This window comes from Papio anubis, chromosome 6 (assembly GCF_008728515.1).
Source record: "Papio anubis isolate 15944 chromosome 6, Panubis1.0, whole genome shotgun sequence".
Classification (NCBI taxonomy): Eukaryota; Metazoa; Chordata; class Mammalia; order Primates; family Cercopithecidae; genus Papio; species Papio anubis.
Genome location: NC_044981.1, coordinates 127,759,610 through 127,785,471, shown reverse-complemented (window position 1 = coordinate 127,785,471; position 25,862 = coordinate 127,759,610). Strand labels below are relative to the sequence as shown.

General features: G+C 35.4%; 1 protein-coding gene across 3 annotated transcripts in view; it reads right to left on the bottom strand.

The window, feature by feature from the left end:
• HBS1L (HBS1 like translational GTPase) overlaps positions 1–25,862 on the bottom strand; it is a 91,675-nt gene that overhangs the window by 30,165 nt on the left and 35,648 nt on the right. For all 3 annotated transcript variants that reach the window (XM_021937832.2, XM_021937833.2, XM_031667408.1), the window contains 4 exons: positions 13,001–13,109; positions 7,827–8,086; positions 7,191–7,356; positions 4,128–4,245 (listed from right to left, as the gene is read on the bottom strand). In XM_021937832.2, the coding sequence (XP_021793524.1) occupies positions 4,128–4,245; positions 7,191–7,356; positions 7,827–8,086; positions 13,001–13,109 (653 nt within the window). The remainder of the gene's footprint in view (positions 1–4,127; positions 4,246–7,190; positions 7,357–7,826; positions 8,087–13,000; positions 13,110–25,862) is intronic.

Below are 25,862 nucleotides of genomic sequence, written 5' to 3'. Positions count from 1 at the left end.
AATTTGAAAATTGGCTCTTTCACGCATGCTTGTAGTCAATAACCGTTCTCCACACCTCAGGCAAGTTGTGTAGCCTCTCTGCATTATCAACTTACTTACTTCATAGAAACACTAGGGAGTAAATATAGTTTATATAGAACATCCAGACCTGAACTTCCAAGTCCTAGGCTCAGTAATTGACAATCTTTTTCTCATTCGGTTTTCATAATAACTGTAAAATTATATTTATCTTCTTAGGTTAAAATGTAAAATTCATTGAATTGGTATTAAGATACGTAAGGCCACAAATGTTCTACCTAATCTTCCTATTACCATCTCCAAAACATTTCTGGGCACTTTCTCTATTAATATTATTTCTAGGCAGCAGCTCTTGCCTTTGGGAGTCCAAATGCCTACTATGCATTCTCAAGGAAGCCTTTGATGATCAAGCAGAATAAAGTGATCTCTCTCCACAACGCGTATCTTCTCTGTTCTTGGAGTGCAACTGTTAGCCTTTCATCTTCACGTCTCGTCTTCTACACTGTGATTTCCCTGAGGTGAGGCAGCATGCCTCGTATGCTTCTTTGTGTCCCCAAAGCCCACTGCAATATTTTCCACACTTGGCAAGTTACTTAACATCTTTGAGTCTCTTTATTTATTTGTTACATAATGGAATTCAATTAGATGATCTCTAAAATCCTTTCCCACCATAATTCCATAAAGAGTTTGGAATAAATGATTTTTGGTTTTTGAGGCAAGGTCTTACTCCCTTCCCTCACGGCTCACTGCAGCCTCAACTTCCTGAGCTCAGGTGATTCTCCCACTTCAGCTTCCTGAGTAAGTGAGGCTATAGGCACCTGCCACCACACCCAGGTAATTTTTTGTATTTTTAGTAGAGACAGGGTTTTGCCATGTTGCCCACGCTGGTCTTGAACTCCTGGGTTCAAGTGATGTGCCCACTTCAGCCTCCCAAAGTGCTGGGATTACGGGTGTTAGCCTCCATCCCTGGGTCTGGAATAAACGATCTTTATAATAACTATGCACTCTAAGGTTCTAGAATTCAAAAGCATTTTTACTATAACTGCTTGTTCTGGTGTTTGTCTCACTCATTAAACTATCAGTGCTTTGTAGGCATTGTATGCCCACACTGCTACCTCAGTGCTTGCTACACAGCCAGGATTCAGTAAGTAATCAATGAAAAAAAAAGAAAAAGACTCACAGACATACGCACACACATACATATACACATATAAGGAGAAATCAAAACTATATTGTATTCTTTGGTAAATGCAATGAAAACTACAGTTTCCCACAGTATCAGTGAGGGATTGGTTCCAGACCTCCCAACCCCCGTGGACACCAAAATCTATGAATGCTTAAGTTCCTTTTACAAAACAGGATAGCCTTTGCATACAGCCTACACACTTCCTCTCACACACTTTAAATTACCTCTAGATTATGTGTAATACCTAATACAATGCCTAAACATCATTTCATTTGCATGGATTCAACACAGTACTCAGCGTGCGGCAAATTCAAATTCTGCTTTTTGGAATTTTGTGGAATTTTCCCCCCCCAAATACTTTCAATCCACAGTTGACTGAATCCATAAATGCAGAACCCACGCATATGGAGGGATGATTGTATACTAATTTAAAATGGTGATAATATACACTTCTTAGAGTTGTTATAAAGACTATATTAAACTAAATGCATATAATACCTAATACAGTATTTGACCCATATTACTCAATTAATAGTCATAATTACTTTATTTCAATCTTTTATCACATTCAGTCCATGAATCTTGAATTAATATTCTAAAATTACATATCAACTTTCTAAAATGGAACCAAAAATTTCTTATTTATCTTCAAATATGTTATAATATATTCATACAGTTTCCTCTATGGTTGACAAATCTTCATATTAAAATTCTCTTTTTGGCTGGGCACAGTGGCTCACGCCTGTAATCCCAACACTTTGGGAGGCTGAGGCGGGAGGAATGCTGAGCCCAGGATTTCAAGACTAGCATGGGCAATACAGTGAGATCCCATCTCTACAAAAAATTTAAAAATTAGCCAGGCATGGTGGCACATGCCTGCAGTCCCAGCTACTCAGGAGGCTGGGGTGAGAGGATCCCTTGAGCCTAGGAGGTTGTGGATGGTGATTGTGCCACTGCACTCCAGTCAGGGCTACAGAGTGAAACCCTGTCTCAAAAAATTAACCTTTTAATGAGTAGATCCCAGAAAATGGTTAATTGCTTGAAGTCACGCTTTTGCCGTATAACAGAGTCAAGTTATTTTAACTCTTCATGTTTTCCAGTAAGCATCCATTATGAAAGAAATGAATGTCCTATATATGCAGTGCTATTTTCATTGCTTTAATCATTTAAAGTTACGGTGATGCACAGCATAATGCGTTTTGGTCAACCATGGACCGCATATACGATGGTGGTCCTGTAAGATTATAATGGAGCTGAAAAACTCCCATTGCCTAGTGATGTCGTGGTCGCCAAAATGTCATAGCACCATGCAGTACTCATGTATCTGTGATGATATTGGTATAAACAAATCTACTGTGCTGCCAACTGTATAAAAGAATATAGCATATGTAATTATGCATACTACTTTATAATAACTATGACAGTGGTTTATGTACTTACTATTTTTCACTTTTATAATTATTTTAAAATATATTCCTTGTATTTATTAAATAATAAATTAACTGTAAAACAGCCTCAGGCAGGTCCTTCAGGAGGTATCCAGAAGAAGGCATTGTTATCATAGGAGATGGCAGCTTCATGCACCTTATTGACCCTGCAGACCTTCCAGTGGGACAAGACGTGGAGGTAGAAGATAGTGACACTGATGATCATGATCCTGTGTAGGCCTAGACTAATGTGCATATCTGTGTCTTTGCTTTTCACCAAAAAAAGTTTAAAAAGTAAAAAAAAAAAATTTATTTATAAACATTATTCATATTTATAAATAATAATTTTTAAAAGCTTATGGAATAAGACTATACAGAAAGAAACTATTTTTGTACAGCTGTACAACATGTTTGTGCTTTAAGCTAAGTGTTATTATAAGAGAGTTAGAAAGTTAAAAAAATTTAAAAGTTTATAAAGTAAAAAAAGCTGTAGTAAGCTAAGGTTAATTTACTATTAAAGAAAAACATATTTTTAAATAAATGTAGTGTCACCTGAGTGTACAGTGTTTGTAAAGTATACAGTCGTGTCCTAGGCCTTCACATATTCACTCACCACTCACTCACTGAATCACCCAGAGCAACTTCCAGTCCTGCAAGCTCGATTCATGGAAAGTGCCCTACACAGATATTCCATTTTTTATCTTTTATGCCCTATTTTTACTGTACCTTTTCTATAATATGCTTAGATTAGTTTAGATACACAAATATTTACCACTATGCTACAACTGCTTACAGTATTCAATACAGTAATATGTTATACATGTTTGTAGCTTTGGAGCTATAGGTTCCATGTAGCCTAGGTGTATAAAAGATGTTACCATCCAGATTTGTGTAAGTATACTCTAATATGTTCACAAATGACGAACTTGCCTAACAACTCACTTCTCAGAATATATCCTTATCATTAAGGGATGCATGAATGCAAATTATATTTGATTTTTTGCAGCATTCTTATTAAGAATCATGTAATTTACAAATTGCAATGCTTTTTTAATGTTAAAAAGAAAGGAAATAAACCACTGGGCAAAAATACCCAAGCTTCATTATTTCTGCATAAATAAGCTCTTTAAAAAGATATAGGACTTGAATATATTGAAAGACATAAAGCAGATTTTGAAATATTCATGCCAACTTATCAATAAAGGAAATATGAAACTATACTCATCAAGTCCTTTACCATTACTTTTATGATAAAGAAACTCATAGCATTTATACATTTTGTTTCTTTGTGAGAAATTTTAAAAGGTTTTACAAAGTACAGGTAAAAAGATCATGAAAAATACAATATTGCTCTTTTTTTGTTCAAGCTTTATAAAGATTAAAATTTTTAATTTTAAAATATTTTAAAAGTTAAAATCCTAGAATTGTAACCTCAGGATCAGGAAATTTTATGTAAAGTACAATCAGTACACTATAGTAAAGAAAACAGCAGTTACCTGGGCTGCTCCTGTAATCATATTTGGAATGAAGTCCTTATGGCCTGGAGCATCCATTAATGTAATAACTTTGGTTGTGGTTTCAAACTTTGTCATACCAACATCCATAGTTACTCCCCTTAAACAAAACAAAACATGGTTAGAATGTACTATGTAAATAGTGCTATAGAGTAAATTAATAATAGTCTACATGCCCATCTACATTCTTAGGTAAAAATGGAAATTGTATTTATAGACCATTATTTTTGAATAATTAAATTATCATTCGGGGCTGGAATTTCTGCTATAAGAGAAGTGCATCCTTACGGCTTTAACACAAAGTGGTGGACACAGTAAGAGCTCAATAAAAATGATAGTTATGCCCTATTACCTTATTTGTTTTGTAAGAAATAGTGTAAATTGTGAAGAAAGATAGATACATGGGGACAACTCTAAATGGGGGGAAAATACTGCATATGAGAAAAGATAAATGAAAAATTACCACGACCAAGAGGTAATTTTCTTCATGTTCTATGCTTATGCTTTACTAATTATAGAAATGAGCTTATAAAATGTACATTTGCAAGGCTGGTTAGTATGCTACATATTTAGAAAACACAAAGTATCAAAGCAGATGCCTAATTTTTAAAAACAGATGAACAGCAGATTGCTTTGTATCCCATTTAATTCTTCTTGGAGACAAACACAGTGCCTTTCTTCAGCCACAAAAATGTAGATTCAGATTAGTGAAATGCTTGGGACTAGAAGCTTTTCAAATGGCAGATTTTTTCGGATTTGGAATATTTGCATATACAAAATGAGATATCTTGGGGATGGGACCCACATCTAAACACAAAATTCCTTTATGTTTCATATACACATTATACACGTAGCCTGAAGGGAATCTTATGCAACATTTTTAGTCATTTTGTGTGACCTGTCACGTGAAATCAGATGTAGAATGTTCCACTTGTGATGTCATGTCAGCACTCAAAAAGTTTCAGATTTTGGAGCATTTCAAATGTCATATTTTCAGATTAGGGATGCTTAACCTGTAAAAGAAGGGCCCAAGGAAGGTCTACAAAGGCACTCAGTCATTCCAGGCCTCAGGAATTTAGACAGGGAAATCATGTGGCAATTAACTAGGTCTGCCCCAAAATCACCCGAAGGAAGGACTAATAATACTCCCTTTTACTACCAAGAGTACAACAATTAGAATAATGAACTATAGGTTTGCCCTAGCAATAAAGTAACTGTAGATCTCCCTAGTCAAGCCATTTGAGTTTAATCTGAAAGCATGGGCCATCCTAGTTTGCCAAAATGATGCTTAATTCTCTTTAATAATTCCCAAATAGTCTAGGAACGACAGGCACCTTCAGAATAATGGTGAACTAAGAATTATTCTGAGATCCTCCCTAGACTGACCTGGGTATACTCTGCTGATCCAGCTCTGATTTCAATTTGTAACCCTAAGGATATGAAATGTCACTCAACTTACCAATTTCTGTTCTTCAGTATCTGAGAAGAACAGGAGATGTACAAATATTTAACATGGTGGGATAAGCAACATATTACGCTTTGTAAATGCTATTAAGGAACATATGGTGGTGAATTAAAACTCCCATCATGTACCTGGAAGCATCTGCTATCTATGGAATGAAGAAATACTCTAAAACTTATATCATACTGAGCAATAAAGAACTAGCAGCAGTAAAAGGCAGCAGCAAAAATATGAAAGCCAATCAATAGATATATTGTCAAAAAAGCTAAAATGACTGACCATTATAGGAATCAAATAGACTATTAGTTCACTTGCCAGCTCAACTAAGATACTAGATAAATTCAAGTAAACCATTCTAACTTAAATTATACTGTTCTCAAAGTCTTTACCTGCTTATTAGATAATGCAAAGAAAACTAAAAAGCCACATACTTTAATAGTGTGCTTGTTAAACTGAGAGGTGAAAATTATTTAAGCTTCTAATAATGCAATATATACAATTCCATTGTTTTCCAAAATTGGCAACTGTCCAGCTAATTTTTCTTACTAGGATAGAAAACAGGTCTGTGATACTATCCAGAACTAAAGACACCCACAAAGAAAGAGAAACCATTATGATACAAATTCTGGTATATCAGAAAAGCTAAGGAATACTGTGACCTGCTTTACAGAGTGTTACCTTGTATGTTATAATGGAGACTATCCAAGACTGCAATAAAATACCCATTAAAAAGGCATGAAAATCCGGATATATTCTCCAATAATCAGACTGAAGACATCAGGGAACACAGTTTAATCACCCTGTTAATTTAGGACTTCCACAGGATTTTACAGGTTTGTAAAGAGTCATTATTTTGATACAGTAATGTATCTGCCATTTCACTAATTATTAAGGTCTCCTTTGGCTCTCCCACCCTAATAACCCTAACACGATCTATACTGTCACTCTAAAAAGACTTCAAAAGAAATACTATTCTTTGGCCAGAGTATATGAGTAGCTGCATATTCCTACTAGAATCCCCCCAAAATTAGCACTCAATACAGTAACAGAGACAGAGGAGTAACTGCATTACAGCTACAGAATTACTTGTTTGCTGACTGTCTCATAAAAACGTAATATATACAGTATAAAAATGAATTGTTTGGTAATTTGAATTTGCTGGTTATTTAGATTCTAGACAGAATAGGTTTTACTACAGTTACCTTTCCTTTGTAAGCTGACATGAAATTAAGTCTTACTCATAATTTTAATTCAAAATCAAGACAATTTGACAAATACTTAGGGAAGTGACAACTGAAACTTATCCCATAGAATAATTAGCTTATGATTTTTACTGTTTTTTCTGCATGGCTTTTGTTTTGTTTCTTTTAAACATTCTTTTAATCTATTTCATAAAATTCAGAAGAGAAAAAACAGTATGTAGATTACAACAAAAAAAGTCAAAATATTTCCCTGATATTTAAAAGCTATTTTCTAAAAATAATCTCTAAAGTATTTATGTTTTACAAATTCAACACATATTACACACATATTTTAGAAGACTGTATGACTTCAAACTGAAAATTTTGAAATATAGTGACTACCTTTCCCTTTCTTCGCCAGTTTCATCCAAGACCCATGCATATGCAAATGAAGCTTTGCCAGCCTTTTTAGACTCCTGTTCATACTTATGCATAGTTCTTTTGTTTATATTACCCAGAAGATAAAGCATATGGCCCATCAGAGTACTTTTCCCAGCATCAACATGACCTAAAGAAAATTGATTCAGGATTAATACCAGGTACATTTCCAGATGTTCACACATTGAGGCACTGCATAAATGTGTAATTCAATATTTCATGTTAGTGGTTTACAGTAATACCAATATTTATCAAATGACAGTTACAACATCTAATTGAAAAAAACAGCATGTCTCTTTACAAAGGGGGGAAATTTCTCAGATTTTTGAAAATTAAAATTGTCAACAAGACATGCCGATTTCAAAATGTTCACAAAATGAAAAATCCCACAATCAAGTGTAATGACCTCTTTGGTAACTTGGCATTCTCTCTCCCCAGGTGACTAGAAAGCATTATGAGGCCCTGTGCCTCCTCGCTCTCTGTCCATTCCACCCATGGAGAAACTCAGAGTTTCCATGCTGCCACCAGACAGTGGGCAGGCTAAGGCATGGCAGGCTAAGGCATGGCTGGCTGACGATGCAGAGGGACAAAGAGCATTACCAATGACCACCAAGTTGAGGAGCTGCTTCCCTCCTTGCCGCTTCTCCAGTTCCGCCTTCACATCTAATTGCTGCCTCAGCTTGCCAGACTTTTTCACCGGTGCTGGGGTTGAACTCTGCTCTTCTGATGCTTGAACCGTCAGGGGTGGATTAGCAGATTTAGAAGCAGTCTCAAGAACATCAGAAGAAGCAATGGCATCTTCAATGGGCCGTTCTTTTTGAGGTGTGTGGAAACTATGACCATTTTCTTCAGAAGATACTCTACAGAAGACAGATAGGAAAAAAATATTTTAAACCAACTCTATTGATATCCTGTAATGTCAGAAGGGCAGAGAAGCTGTTTCTTCATAATCCTTTATGCTGCAGACCAAAAATAATCTCTGCTAAGTAGCTAAAGTCTGTTAAAGTGGAAATGATAAGTAGCTAGATTCAAACCACACAAATACAAACGTGGAAGACCCAATGAGAAAAACAGTGTACCAAAAATGAAGATAAGAAGAAAATATGTTGAAAAATAACTGAAATTCAAAATCTAAGCCCACAGCCTTGGCCATATAATCCATCCTATCAAAATCAATGTTATAAAGGAGATATTTTGTCAAAATGGCATCAAATATATTACTGGAGATGAATTAGTACTAAAATATAGTTTTACTTCAACTCATCCTTCCAACATAATAGACTTATGATCTTTTTTACTCAAACACTACCCTTAGGGGAGATATCTCTAAATGACTACAGTTCATAAACATTTTTGACAGTGCAGCTTTAATTCATTAATTCAACAAACACTTGATTTACTAAAAACTACAACATATACTAGGGACTGATGTCAAAAAGAAAATGACATAGAAATTAAAAAGTCAACTACCACTCCCAAAAGATTACAATCTGGTGAGGAACTCAGATATATAAAGGAGAAACAAGGCTGCCCAGCTTAACTTATTCTTCCGTTGACAAAAGTAAACATTGATCTTAGTTCTTCATGAGCTTGTTGACACTCCACATAGAATCTAGTACCAGTGCTACTCTGTGAACAGCTATAAGGAATGTGACTTAATAATCAGACTATGATATACCTCACTTTCCTTTAACAACTATGGATAAACAGAATTAGGACAAAGAGCAGGTTAAATTGGAAGTTATTAAGAATGAAGCCAATTACATCCAACTCAGTGTGGAGCTGACAGAGAAAAACTACATACAGAAAGCAGTTTATAATAATCATTTAAGATTGTAGCATGATGGATATGTATAAGCACATCTATTTTCTTCTTGCCTATTATTTTTCCCTGTCAGGGCATTTTTATATGCCCAATATTAGTACTTCACAATATGCCTCAGGAAAAGAGTCACATTAGTTATATTTGCAACTTCATTAAAAGCCACATATCCTTTCTCATTTTATTTTGCTTTTTCAAATCTCTACTAACCAATTTAGGTATTCATTTTTGAGCACTACTTAGACAGATGCACTTCATCTTAAACTAGTAGGTAAAAACAGTAGTATGTGGAAAATGTTCCATAGTTTTAAATGATTCTAACAGGCTAAATTAAGTGAAATCAAACAGACTCTAATTTGCAAATATTTGTTTGAATGACCACAGCTAGTTCTAAAAGCAAAACATGATAACTTTGTATTTAGAAGAATGTAAAAAGCCCTACAAACTATAACACAAGTGATCTACTGTGACTAGACACAGGCTCTGGTTTGGATCAGACCTGGGAGAAATCACAATCTCGGGCCCCATATCTTTTTGCTTTTAGCTGCAAAACATTTTCTTCAGAGGCAAGCTTACACTAAATTCAATATGGAAAACAGATCAAAGCAGACAGCTATGGTGGACAGAGTGGGCAGGGGCTTGAAGCTCACACTTTCAGGATAGCATTTCCATTTAAGTAAATCTTTTTTTTTTTTTTTTTTTTTTTTGAGATGAAGTCTCGCTCTGTCACCCAGGCTGGAGTGCAATGGTGCGATCTCAGCTCACTGCAACATTTGCCTCCCAGGTTCCAGCGATTCTCCTGCCTCAGCCTCCCGAGTAGCTGGGATTGCAGGCACTGGCCACCACACCCGGTTAATTTTTGTATTTTTAGTAGAGACAGGGTTTCACCATGTTGGCCAGCCTGGTCTCTAACTCCTGACCCCAAGTAATCTACCTGCCTCGGCCTCCCAAAGTGCTGGGATTACAGGCGTGAGTCACTGTACCCGGCCCCTTTTAAGTAAATCTTAGGTAAACTGTAAATTGATTCACTAAAATTTTACAGTGTTGGTGGGAAGTGACCAAAGTAATTAGAAAAGTATCCTAGGTAAGTCTGCCCTTAGTCAAAAAATCTTCTGCATATTACAAAATAAAAGTCAATGTTTTAAGTTTTGAAAAATATCTAAGATAAGGTCTAAAAATGACCACTTGGATTTCAGGCCTATAATTAATTACTGATTGGTATGAATGAAAGAATAAGTTGGTTGAATTTTTTTCAGTTGCTTTCTGGTATCATTTTGTAAACTTTTTTTTTTCTTTCCTTCTTTTTATTGAGATGTTCTCGCTCTCACTCTGTTGCCCAGGCTGGAGTGCAGTGGCACAATCTTGGCTCACTGCAGTCTTGGCCTCCCAGGTTCAAGTGATCCTACCTCAGCCTCTTAAGTAGCTGGACCATAGGCATGCACCACCATACCCAGCTAATTTTTTTTTTTTTTTCCGGTAGAGATAGGGGATCTCAATATATTGCCCAAGCTGGTCTTGAACTCTTAGGCTCAAGTGATGCTCCCAGCTCAGCCTTCCAAAATGCTGGAATTACAGTCCTGAGCCACAATGCCCACCCTGTACACTTATCTAATATTATAAAATGACTAGTCTTTTTTTTTCTCTAAACTACCTTTCTAAAAGTAACATATAGATGAATCTAGAGGTTTAATCTTTCTTCTTGAGTTAAATACTTGAAGCTAATAATTGAGATTTAAGAGTTTAAAAGAAGAATATTTCTTCTATATGCAATATTCCATTTCTACTTACATGCATTTACTTGCATCTACTATTTTTAATGTTATTAAAGAAAAAGAAAGTTTGCTGTTTCAGTTCCTTCCAAGCAATACATTATGCATTATCCTTTTTTTTTCTTCTTCCAAATAGAAACAGAATCTCACTCTGTTGACCAGGCTGGAATGCAATGGCAGGATCATAGCTCCCTCAAACTCCTGGGTTCAAGCAATCCTCCCGCCTCAGCCTTCCAATGTGTTGGTATCACAGGCATAGCCACTACACCCAGCCATATCCTTTTTCAAATAAGACATCATTGAGAATCACACTATATAGAAACCTATGATGCTGAAATCTTGACTCAAAAGTGTTTCATTGTGTTTCTATATGCTTTCTTAAGACTAAGCCAGAACAGGCTAAGTGTTATCCCTATTATAAATCTCAAAAAAATCCCATAATAGTACGACTTGGTTGGCCTTGAGCATTTCTGAGTATTTCAATCTATAACTACAGACCTTTCATATTCTAACAACTTCTCCCATAGAATCACATCAAAATGTTGCCTCATGGGTGGATTTTTTACCTTTATATCATTTTTAAGTTTATTTTTAAAATAATATGTATTTCCCCAAGGATCCTGAACAACACATATTTAGTAACTATTCTGTAAAAGGAATACAGTGATGAACATTAACAGTCCCTGGCCTCATGAAGAATACAGTCATAAAATTCTGAAAGGCCTGCATTGTACTTACAGAGCTTTAAAAATTACACACATTTATTGACACATTTATTACCCATTATCGTTATAATTATTCATTTAGATACCTATGCATTTACTTCTAATATAATACATTATTTTGGGTTTATTTGCATGTTGCTAAGACTTCTGAAAAATCTTTTGAACTAAGATTATAAAATCCTTAGGACAATAAATTGTATATTCTATTTATTTCCTCTTTCTCTCTTTCTAATGGAAAAATCCCATAATAGAATTAAATGGCACTCAAGAATAAGGATAAAAGGGGCGATTATAATTCTGACAACCCAATCCCAGTTCAGAAGGAAAAACGGCATACACGAAGCTTTTTGAGACCAAATCAGAATTCTAAATTATTTTAACAGGCTAAAGTTACTCATGATAGAAATTAACTTTTTCATTCATCCAATCATTCAATTAATGTATACTGAATGCCTACTATGTCCTAGATAAGGAGTCCTTTCCTTCACTGACTTTGAAATCTAGTGAATAAAGTCTTGTTTCTATAAAACCCAAAAATTGAACTAGGTAATAATTAACATTCTTCCCAACCAAAACTCATGATACCTCACTAATTTAGACAAAAGAATATTGTAAGGAAAAAAAAATAAGGCTCCTAAGTTTATATTTTTTAAAAAATATAACTTGGGAAAAGGGAGAAAAAAAGGAAAAAAAGTCTGTATATAAAAATCTGTTGTTTACAGTTAAAAACCTATTGTTTATATTTGATAACAATGCTTCTTTATCATTTTGACAGACAAAATACATACAATTTATAAGTAAAAGATTTATTGAACAATTGAAAATTCTGAAAAATTTTAGTTTAAAAATTAATGGCTTCAAAGCAACTCACTTCCCTTGTCTATAAAAACTTCTGGAAGGATTCTAGAGACTGTGATAAGAACAAACAAGTGCTACCAAGGTATGCTTTATTTCCATTTTTCACTACTTGTTTCAAATTCTAGGTATGTTTCATATCGTATGTCTTTGCTACAATGGTCCAATTTATTCAATACAAAAATCCAAAAGAGTTTAAAAATATTTCAGTTATTAAAAAATTTAATTAATGATTCCATGATTCGGGACTCACTCCGAAATCTGGTTATCTCCGCCACCTAGTGGTATAAGAATTCCCTATCTCACGGTGCTAGTTTTCACAAAATCATAGGTTTTTTTTACGTTAAAGTAGCTATAAAATATTTATGTGAGAAAACTGACAGTGAGGTAGAGTAAGTAATACACACAAGATAAGGCCAGAATCAAGCCTAATTTCTCATTTTGTCTCTTTGCACTATGTTGCGCTGAGGATATATGATACTTCAATGCTAATGATATATGATGCAAAATTGAAACAGTCTTTCTTACAGACTAATAGGAGGCAATACTAATTTCAAAAACGTGGGGGTGGGAGTGGGGATGAGGGGGTACTCAAAGTCTTACCCAGGCACTTCAAATCCCATAGTTTGCTTCTTTCCAGATACAGTCATTTTAGCAACTTTTGGCACAATTTCAGATTCACTTCGCGATGTCTGGGAATCTACTGGTTTTCCTAATTAAGGAGTAAAATATAAAAGGCCAATTAATTTATTTAGTAATATACAGAAATCTATTACGTATTATTCTAAATTATAGATTATAACTTTCGCAGAATAAATGTCTTTATAAACACATAATCTTGTCTCTAAAAAATTTAGTAAGATATTAATGCTGAAAGAAAATCTGTCACTTTAATCTAGGAAATCCCCTATTGTCAGGACTCTCCTATGCTTAACCTCCACCAAATCTCTTCCTAATTTTGAACTGACTGTTAAGTTTCAGTATTAAGAGGTCAAAAGGTAGTTTCTGCACTGAGCCTTGTTGTGACATTATACCTAGACCCTATACCTCCCTTTCCTACCACACCCTTTCACAATACTAAAATTATTTGGTCAGTTAGCAGATGGCTAAACTATTTTTAATCCTGTGAGATTTACGAATGAACAAGTTGAGAGTCCACTGAATTGTGCTGGAATATAGTTTATATTTTACTTGCACACAACACTAGACTTACTAAAATACTGGTATCTATAAAGAATCTGGGGAAAGAGGTTAATGTAGAAAACTGAATTAAGAACATGGGGGAATTAGTCAGGCATGGTGGCATGTGCCTGTAGTCCCAGCTACTCGAGAGGCTAAGGTGGGATGATGAGTTGAGCCCAGGAGTTTAAGGTTGTAGTGAGCTATGATAATGCCACTGCACTCCAGCCTGGGTGACAAAGCAAGGCTCTGTCTCAAAAACAAGAAAAAAGGCTGGGCATTTTTATAGGCTCACGCCTGTAATCCCAGAACTTTGGGAGCCAAGGTGGGCAGATCACGAGGTTAGGAGTTCGAGACGAGCTCGACCAAAATGGTGAAACCCATCTCTACTAAAAATACAAAAATTAGCTGGGCACAGTGGTGCACGTCTGTAATCCCAGCTACTCAGGAGGTTGAGGCAGGAGAATCGCTTGAATCCAGGAGGCGGAGGTTGCAGTGAGCCAAGATTGCACCACTGCACTTCAGCCTAGGCAACAGAGTGAGACTCTGTCTCCATAAATAAATAAATAAACAAACAAACAAATAAATAAAATTAAAAATGGAGGAATGGAGGAGAACAAATTATGCGCTAGATCAAAGAAAGACTTTCTTTTTCATTTGATCCCTACATAATTCATTGAACTTTTAAAAATGTGTCTTTATAATTTTCAGAAAAAGTACCATCAGGATTGGATCCACATAAAACTATAGAAACTGCATGTGCTACACTGGTAAATACATATACAGAAAGCACTAACAATATAAGAAAAGATAAGTTAATGTATAAAATTCCTTCAAAATGTTTGCTATTTGCCTATATACACCAGGCACTATGCTGGAAATGCGATGGTGAAGAGCAGACGTAACACTTGCTCTAAAAGAGATTACATTCTAGTGGGGAAAACATACTAAATGGTTAAAAAAAAGAGTACAATTAAAATCGTTATTAGTGTTATAAAGAATCCATATATGGTGCCATAAGATTTGATGATAGGGCACATGACTTAGAGAGCTTCTCTGGGAAAGTGAGAATTGAAGCTACGATGGGGAAAATGAATATAAATTATAATAACTAGCACAGAAAGAAAGAGCATTCCAAGCAGAAAGAGAGGCTTGTATAATGGCGTTTCTGTAGGAGGAAGCACAGTTCCTCAGAGGGAGTAAGAGCAGAAGGGAGCTACATGAAGCTGGAGAGATGGGCAGGGCCAGAGAGTGCAGGACCTTTAGGTCATACCAAAGATCCTAATGCTTGCTCTAACAGAGGCAGAAGTTACCAAAATGAGGTAAGCAAAAGAGAGGGGAAGGGGAAAGGGAGAGGAGGATGAAGTAAAGGGACATCTGAAAACAAACAGTTTAGGGAAAATTTTGAAATTGAGACATATTAGGAATTTGGACCTAATATTTGAGAGTTCCAAATGACAATGAATGTTAAATAGGCAGTTGAACATGTTGGTTGACCTCAAAGGAGAGGTCTGAGCTGCATCAACACATAATTGGTAATTGAAGACATAGATACAGGCGAGACCACCAAGGGAGAGAGCACAGAGCAAGAAGAGAAGTGGTCCTAAGAGGCCTTGGAAGAACTCTAGCATTTAATGCCAAGATAACGGACAATACACCTACAAAAAGGTGAAGGAGAGCCAGGGAGGGTGGTGCCAAGGAAGCTAAGGGAAGAGAGTGTTTGATGGAGTTGGCATCACCAGGATCTGGGGCTCTGGGCCAGTCAACTGAATGAAGACTGAAAACATTCACTGGTGACATGATCACTTTAGATAAAAGTCATTGGTAGAGTTAGCAAGAGTCATTTGAAAAAAGTGAGAAAGTAAAAGCCAAACTAGGTTAAAAAATATAAGGTGAAAAATGAAGGCATGTTGACTACTTCTCATCTGTAATTTCAAAATCCAAAAGCATTGAAATATTAAAGTTTTGGGTTTTATTATTTTAATAACTCATTTGGAAGCAAAATCTAACATGGACTGATATGAAGCTATTTACTGATAGCACTTATTGATCCTATTGAAAGTGACAGCCACACACTTCAGGGCAGAAATGGCAATGTGTCTGATTACAGGGAACTGCTCCACAATTCACTGGGGCTATTATACTACAGATGGTATATACATGCTAACGTTTTCCTAATCCAAAATATTCCAAATTCTAAATCAAATTCTAAATCAAATCAGGTCCCAAGAGCTTTAGATAGGGATTGCAATCAACAGGGGAGTTGAACTACCAGATATCAAGATACCAGATATCTAATGCAATGAATTAGAGTAGGGCATCTGCAAATAATCCAATTAGTAGAAATATATTTACATGAATGTTATATATAGGAATTAACAGGAATTAAATATATGGAAAAAATATATAGGAATGTATACATTATATGTAGTTATAAATAGAAATTCAGTATATGCAGAAGTGTTTCAAATCAATGGGAAAAGGATGAGTTATTCAACACATTATACTGGGAACACTGGCCAATTCATTTGGAGAAAAGGCTCTATCATATATACAGCATATCATATAAATTCCTTATCGATTAATGATATGAACGTAAAGCAAAGAGAAAAACACAAAAATATGTGTATAATTACTTCAGGTACAGATGTACAAATTTGTTATAAAAATTTCTGCCTGACTAGGCGTGGTGGCTCACGCCTACAAATCCCAGCACTTTGGGAGGCCAACGTGGGAGGATCACTTAAGGCCAGGAGTTCAAAACTGGCCTGTGCAAAAAGCAAGGCCTTGTCTCCACACACACACACAAAATTTTAATTCGCTGGGCATAGTGGCATGCACCTGTAGTCCTAGCTACTCAGGAAGTTGAGATGGGAGGATCGATTGAGCCCAAGAGTTTGAGGCTGCTGTGAGCTATGAATGTGCCAATGAACTCTAGCCTGAACAGAGTGAGGCATTGTCTCATTAAAGAAGTTTCTCCCTGATTAAAGATACCACAAGTGAGCATAAAATATGTGAGGAAAATACATGCAAGGGGTTAGTTAATATATACAATAAAGAGTTCCTGGCCAGGCATGGTGGCTCACGCCTGTAATCCCAGCATTTTGGAAGGCTGAGGCGGGTGGATCACCTGAGGTCAGGAGTTTGAGACCAGTCTGGCCAACATTATGAAATCCCATCTCTACTAAAAAATACAAAAATTAGCCAGACGTGGTGGCATGCACCTGTAATCTAGCTACTCGGGAGGCTGAGGCAGAAGAATCACTTGAACCCAGGAGGCAGAGGTTGCAGTGAGCCAAGATTGTGCCATTGTACTCCAGCCTGGGCGACAAGAGCGAAAGTAGTCTAAAAAAAAAAAGAAAGAAAGAAAAAAAAAGAGTTCCTACAAACTAGTGAGAAAAAACTCCTCAGAAAAAGAAAGTGAGCAATAAATGGGCCAGGTCAATAAACACAAGTCAGAGGTGTGGCAGAGGAAAGGGAAAAAAAAAATGTTGCTATGTACACCATACTTCTGAGAATATGGCCTATAGAAACATTAACACTAATGTGCAACAGTATATGAATGAGACTGTTCACTGTGTTACCATACGTAATGACAAAAAATTGTAGATGTATATAAGGGAACGGCTTTGATGTATCTAAACAATGGAATAGTACGCTACAGATACAGAATTAGAAGACCTACATGTATGAAAAGATCACTATGACACATGAAGTAGAAAAAGCAACTGAAATATAATATAGCAATGGTCCTATATCATACCACTATGCGACTGGCATTAAAAAGTGCACACTTTTTAAAGTGATTACTTCTAGGGAGTGATAGTAGGAAAGAGAGGAGTTGACTTTTCAATTCAAACTTTATATACTTCTATGCTACAATGACTATATATTATTTTTATAATAAAAATGACTCATGCCTCTAGTATCTGATATGGTGTCTCTGCTTTCTATCTCTTGCTCCCCAAACCATGTTCTACTTCTGTCCACTAGGGTTTTCATCATCTCACCTGCTAAAATATACTCCATAGCTCTGTACAGAAAAAATCTACTTGTACATTTAGTCTTTAACATGACCACAATTTACCCTTCAAGATCCATCTCTTCCTTGCAACTCCCATAAACAGACTGAGAACTCCTGACATAAACACTCTTGTTTTCTCCCATGCATGGCCATGGCTCATCTATTTCCATGTTTCATGCAAAAGCCACTACTTTCATGAAAATTATACTTTAATTTTATTGTGCTAAGACTTGTGATTATTAATAGAAGGAAGCCATAGCTTCTTGTGTAATACATGAATCACAGAGGCCAACTTCAGCAATGTATGATGAAAGACTCTTAGATTCATTTCACAAAGATTTACTGAGAGCCTCTGAGGTAATTACTAACAGAATAAAGTACATATAAAGTTACATGAATACTTTTCATGCCCTCACAGGAGAATCCCAACAAGTTTTCCACACCAAATGCCTCCAATTCACCAGCCAGTTAGGTTGGTAGATAAGACATGGACTCTGCAGCAACACAACCTGAGTGTGAAGCCAGGCCTTGCCACTGCATGACTTCAAGTGAATCACTTAACTTTTCTCTATGCCTAGTTTCCTCGTCCATTAAATAATAGTATCTGCCTAACAGAGATGTTAGAAGAATTGAGAATTAAATGAGCCAATACATGTAAAGTACTTAGAGAAATGACTGGCACATATGAAATACCTAATGCTTCATACAACTAACAGAAAGCACATAGTCCGTGGGTCTCTGACAGTCACCAAAATGCCAACTTCCTCTTTTTCTCATGTGATACCAGGACATTTACAGACACAAATTACTCTCTGGCTATCACATATTCATTCATGAAGGGAAGGCCAAGAAATGCCAACTGTGTGACACTGTGCTAGGTACAGAAATAAACAGATCCAAGAATGTGGTGAGACATAAGCTTAGAAAAGCAGGCAACTCATTTAGGACTACGTCTAACGTTTCACTTGATCTTGAAACACAAGAGCCACTGAAGGAATTTAAGCATTGGAAATACATATCATACTTTTAAAACTTACTCTGACCTCAGAATAGAAAATGGATTGTGGAGGCAAGATAGAAAGGAAAGCAGTTAGAAGACTGTTGTACAAATACATGTAAGAAATTCTATGAAGTGATCTATGAGCAATGGAGATAGACAAAGGAATATTTAAACGATATTACTTTAAAAGATATTACAGTCAGTCCTTCATATCCTTGGGTTCTGCATCCATGGATTCAACCAAACACAAATTGAAAATACTGGAAAAAATTTAAGAATACAGTATTTAACTACTATTTACATAGCATTTGGTATCCACATTACTTATAATCTAGATTCCTTTTCATGTAATGGTACTTTTAAAAAAGTAATCTAGAGATGATTTAAAAGTATACAGGAAGATATGCATAAGTTATATGCAAATACAATGACATTTTATATCAGGTATTTAAGCATCAGCAGATGGTTGACGGGGGGCGGGTAGCAGAGCCAAAACCCAAGGAAACGAGAGACAAGTGTACAAGGTAAAATCATGAATCCTGGATATCTGAATGAATGGAGGAGATGAGAGAAAGGACAGTCCTCAGATTTTCTGCCAAGAAAGAAAGGGTAGATGGTGATGCCATGAACAAACAGGAAATACCTTCCAGGAAACTAAGAGAAGTCTGCTGGTCAGAATCTTATTTCTCTTACTCCTTTCATTCAGTACAAAATTACAACAGTCCATAGAGGAACTCTGCTTCCTCCTCCTAAGTAGAAACTGTCACCAAAAATTTTATTTTATTAAAGACTGCCTAGACATGATCTTGGATCTTTAGAGCTTTTCAGCATGTTCTTGGCACTGAGGACACAAAGATGAGTGACAGACTATTTTCAGATAGCTTTCATTCTAACAGATGTGATGAACAGCACGATAAGATGAAAAGAAAAAAGAGACAGAGAAATTAAGGTAAGTTTCTAGGAGACCACAACCACTGTGACTGCAGCTGAACAAGTACTATAGCACCGGAAATGAGTAAGAAGGAACAGACATGAGAGTCAATACATTAATAGAACATGGAAATTAATTAAATCTTAGGAAGGCAAAACACAGGAACCTAAATGACTGCTATGACTCTAACCTAGACACTGTTCATGAATATAGACACATTTGGTCAGACATTCTTTCAAGACATACAGATAGAGGCCAGGTGCAGTGGTTCACGCCTATAATCCCACTTTGGGAGACCGAGGTGGGCAGATCACCTAAGCCCAGGAGTTCAAGACCAGCCTGGGTAACATGGAGAAACTGCCTCTACAAAAAAAACACACACACACACACACACACAAAAATTAGCTGGGTGTAGTGGTACACACCTGTAGTCCCAAGTACTGGGGAGGCTGAGTAAGATTGATCACTTGAGCCCAGGAGGTGGAAGTTGCAGTGAGCCAAGATCATGCCACTGTACTCCAGCCTAGGCGACAGAGCAAGACCCTGTCTCAAAAAATCAAATAAACAAAAAACAACCCAGACATACAGATAGAAATCCATAGAAAACAGCTGGATAATCAGTTTTACAGGAATGCTAAACAACATTAAAACACATGAAGTGATTCAAGACCTAGATAGCTTATAGAAAATGAAGAATGAGAAGGCAGCCAATGAAGCAACACTAATACTCAAAAGAGAGGGAGGCTGAAAACAAGTATCTACCTTCCTCATAGAATCCTTACATAGAATTGAGATTCACATATCATACAATTTGAGAGCCATATGTTAGAAGTCATTTGATCTTGTCCATTATTTTACAGATGAAAATTTAAGTGAGTTTCCAAAAGTTCACATGGCTGATTAGTGGAGTTTTCGCTCTGGTGTTCTCTAGGTTGCTTCCAAGGCACCCTCCCCTTTCCACTCTCTGTCCTCTAAATCTTCTCAGAACCTCATGGAAGTGGTGTTCCCAAGGTAACTGAAGCAGGGTGATTTTGAAGTTGAATGTATACAAAAACTGCCAACCAAGTGCCTCTAAATATACATATACACACACACAATACACTCACACGTTTATTTATTTTTCTTGGGGGACGGAGTCTCGTTCTGTTGCCCAGGCTGGAGTGCAGTGGCACGATCTCGGCTCACTGCAACCTCTGCCTTCCGGGTTCAAGCAATTCTGTTGCCTCAGCCTCCCCAGTAGCTGGGATTACAGGCACATGCCATCACACCCAGCTACGTTTTTTGTATTTTAGTACATACGGGGTTTCACTGTGTTGCCCAGGCTGGTCTTGAACTCCTGAGCTCAAGCAATCCACCCAACTCGGGCTCCCAAAGTGCTGGGATTACAGGCATGAGCTACTGCGCCCAGCCTTTTTTTTTTTTTTTTTTTTTTTTTTTTAAATGGCGTCTTGTTCTGTTGCCCAAGCTATAGTACAGTGGCACGATCTCAGCTCACTGCAACCTCCGCCTCCTGGGTTCAAGAGATTCTCCTGCATCAGCCTCCCGAATAGCTGGGGATTACAAGTGCCTGCCACCATGACCAGCTAATTTTTCTATTTTTAGAAGAGATGGGGTTTTGCCATGTTAGCCAGGCTGGTCTTGAACTCCTGACCTCAGGTGATCCGCCCACCTTGGCCTCCCAAAGTGCTGGGATTACAGGCCTCAGTCATCGTGCCCAGCCCCTTTAAAAATATTAATGCTTTGTCCAGATCACGATTTTGTGAGTTTAAGTGAGGTTAACCATCATTAACATCTACTCAGATACTTCTGAGTAAGAGTTAATGTTAAAACCAATTATTCTGATTAGGTTTAATGTTTGCATTTCAGAATGTCCTAATACACAGTTAAAGCCTAGTAGTTAGATCATTTTCTGCTTAACAAAGAGAAAGTTTCTGTTTACTACAATTTTAACTTCCAATGGGAAACCGGAAGGCTAGGCTATTCTTCCTTTGGTAATAAACACCTGGATACTGTTCTCTTAACACTCTGTGAACGGTGATTTGGGGAGGTGAGAAAGGTATATTTAGCCTCTGAAGTGTATATCACAACATAATCCTATCAACTTTAGGTCACACATGATAATCTCAAATTGCTAAAAATAATAGCTCCAGACCAAAATGACGTAACTTGCATATCAAGACTTTATTGCATATTCTCGTGTAGCATATACTGTTTTCTGTCTATCTTGTAAAATATATAGTGCCTTACTTCTTCAACTAAACTAAGAGCTCCAGAAGTTTGTTTTCTGATGTATTTTACAACATCCAGTCCAGTGCATGGTACATACTAGGCACTCAAATATTTAATAAAATTATTTATTTATGAAAAAATGGAACATACTCTCTAACCCAGTGATTCTCAGCTTGGGAGGAACAGGTACATCAAAATAATAGGGACATCCTTGCTCCTCCCCCTTTTAAAAACCACTGTCACTAGGAGACACTGATCCTGACAAGTGTTCTCTCACGTGTCATGGGACAGAAAAAAAGATTTAGAACTATTTATCTAGTATAAAACTAATTTTATAGATAGAGAAGTCGGGCTTACGTAAATTAAACAATTTGTTCACACTCATTTAACATTACTTGCAAATTATAATCACCTAACCTATTGTTGACTGGTTTCAGGTTCCTAACTAAAAAGACATTTGAAGACCTGCCTCAAATCAGAAAATCAGATGACCTTTTAGGGTTTATGTCCTTATAATCCTAATCATTCCCCCATAGAAATAGATCATTTATCTCTAAATGACATCAAATGCAAGATGTTTGAACATTTTAATACTATCATCTACATAAAATAGGGTACTAGTTAATGAAAACTCTTGCCTAGGGATAATGTTCTTAAATGCAATCCAAACCATCAAGTTGGGTTTCTTTCTTCACATAAAATCCTCAACTGAATGTGAGAAATATTACAAGGGAGAATTTCTAAAAGTAAACTTGTGGCATTAAGTAATTTCAATTTTAATTAGTATCTATAAAGATGTGAAACACTAATGTAGAACACTAGTTTTCGTTTTAAATTTAAAATGCCTTTATAACTTTTAATCAATATTTTGAAAGTATTCTGAATCAAACTGAGATGTAAAAATTTATTCCACATTTAAAAATATATAAAGAAAAGGAGGAAAATATAGGCTACAGAAATGTATGTATAATATAACCTTAACATATAGAAATGCATAGAAAAAAACTGAAAAAATAAAGCAAAGATAAATTATGCTATCTCAAGGTAAGAAAATTATGAGTGACTTTTTTCCCTTTTATTACATTAATATATTACTTTGACATTGTGAAAAGGTGATTTGAAAGATTTCAAAAAGGGGAATTTTTTTTTTATATTTATATGGCTTAGAAATATTCAAAACAAATTCACAACAGACTTTTAATGTGAGATAAATTCACAATTTAAAGTCATTCAGATCAAAATGCCTTGGTGAAAACAATACTCAAGCTTATTTTTAAAAAAAACAAACAAACCAAAAAAAAAAAAACTGAGGTTTTCCAGATAAGTACACTTTTGCCATCAATCGATATTATTCCTATAAATGTTTCAATGTGCCAGTACATACAGATACATGTACACACACAAAAAAATTAAGATTTTCAAAATTTCAAAGAAATCAGTGTTAAATTTCCAATGAAAAAAACACTACTTAAAATATGAAATCATTTCACTGAATCTGACTAAACATTTAAATTCTAGTTACTAGATGTACATTCAGAAAGTACCCCACCTAGGCTATAGAGAATAAACCACTTCCTTCAATAGCACTGTTGCACTGATTGTGATTTATTTGTTATGAATTACTTTCCCACTTTAAAGCAGCTTTATAGCATAACTTGTGTCATCAAATCCATTATAAAGCATCCATTTCCTATCACAATAGAAGAAAACAACCTAAAAGATGCACTAAGCCTAGATTTCAATTTTATGTAAATAGCACTGAACCAGCAATTGTTTAAAACAAAGACATTTAAACGAACAAATTCAACCTACATATTAGATTGGATTATATACCTTGAGTTAGTATATGCAAAATTTATAATCTAATACATGCAATGAATTTAAATTATATTATGACCACTCTATAGCACTAAGAATTCTTATTACTAATTTTCCTTCAAAAAGATTTATATTTTATTTGAAAATATTATTACTGTGACTGAAAATTTTGTTGGACTAGAAATAGGACAGCCTACAAAACGAAGCCTTTTTACTTTACAGCATGAAATAGTATACTACCTTTAAAAAAAAAAAACAAGGAAAAAAACCTACACTAAACAAATACATTGGTGTTTTTTAACATTCTGTCCTAGGACTTCTCTTTCATTTATCCCAAACTCTCTGAGAGATCTCATTTATATCCCTATCCCTGGAACTATCTACCCTTAAGTCTCTCCCTAATCACATTAATCCTTCTGTCCTAAGCTTAGGCATATTATTTATAAGCAAAGCTAAGAATGTATATTTGAGAAATACCTCCTCAGCAATGCAGAATAATCTAAATTGAGTAAGTACCAACCACACACCAAGAAATGCTATAATGACTTAATATATACTATAACGGCTCATTTAGCATTGCAACTACCAGCAAAAACAAGAACTATAACCCTACTTTTGCAAATGAGGAAACTGTGGCATAGTGTTAAGTAATTTGCTAAAGGACACACGACTAGTGCTGAAATCTAAATCCAAGCACTCTGACACAAGTACCAGTGCTCTTCTAAATTAATGTGGAAACTAGCAGTGAGAATCAACTCTGGTCACAAAAATCAGAAAAATAGTGAACATTTGGATACAAGAAAAAGTTCAGGAGAAATAAAAATTTCACAGTATGCATGAGCTGAAATAAGGAAAAAAAGGTTTACAAGGACCTTACTGAAAACTTCAAGGGTTCTAGAATCAGAGATGATAAATGAAAATTAAACTGTGTTAATCAAATTTAAATGGCATCAAAATTTACTAATATTCTGTATATTTAGGTGCCACACATTGTTTTTAGTGACAATAAAATACAAATACACAGGTCTTCATAGATTCAGCATAATCCTTATTTCAACCTGGGATTTTCAGAAACATGACCTTAAAGACAGGGAGAGGTTACTCCATTTGAATAATCCTAAAAAAACATTTAGTTTTAAAAAAGATATAAAATAAGATCATTGTATATCTCCAGATATAATACATTATTTCCAAACACCATTTTGAATTTATGTGTGTGAGCAAAAGACTTAGTAATAGCACCAATATCCAGAAATAACTCCATAGTAACAAATATAACAAATTTTAAAGCAATTAGTAAAGGAAAAGGAAATTAATATTGTTTGGGGACTACTATGTAGATATATAACTATTCTATCTTGACAGTGTATTCCTGCGGGGGGGAAGGAAAATGAAAAATATAGTATGCCTTTTATTTACAAAACCATAATAAAAAATCCCTATATGTATGTGTCTATTTTTATAAATGGTTATGTGAAAGAATATACATTAGACTGTTAAAATGGCTAAATGGAGAAAGGGGTAACAGGTAAAAGGGCCTACATAAAAACATTGTGAAGAATTTTTAAAAATCCCTCCAAAAAAAAAAAAAAAACTCAGTGGAAGTAACTTGAGCATCTCAATTCATTAGACTTTAACATAATAATCCACTTTTTAACCGCATTTGTTCCTTAAGTAGTAATAAAAGAACACTACTTCTTTGAACTAAGTTCAATGATCATTTCCTGGGCATGTTCCAAGAGCAAGACATTATGACAACTGCATCATATGGGTTACTTTACTTCTCAGAAACTTGTAAGGCAGACATTATTTTCTCATGGATAAATGGTATTTTTGGCAATGCCGACCTATAACAGCATGTTCAATGCACTATGGACACAATTTTCAGGGACACAAGGTAACTGCCATAAGCCCAAGAAAAACTGCATAATTTATCTTTTATCCACTGTCAATGAATGAAAACTTCAATACAAATACAAAATCCTTCAGTGGAGTATAATTATCCTTTATGAAATAACACTATCAATGCCATTATGAGTAATAATTAAATTTAAGAATTAGTATAATCTTTCTGAAGAAATGTGCTAAAAGTACTATATGTACAATATGTACTAAAAGTCTTAAAAATGACCATCCCTTTTTATCCAGCAATTCCACTCTAAAATTGTATCTTTTATATAACAATAAATTGAAACACTTAAGTTCCTATAATAACCAGACAGCCAGACAATGGAATACTATGAAATCTAAATTTATTGGTATTAAAAAAGGGTCTATGTGTGGT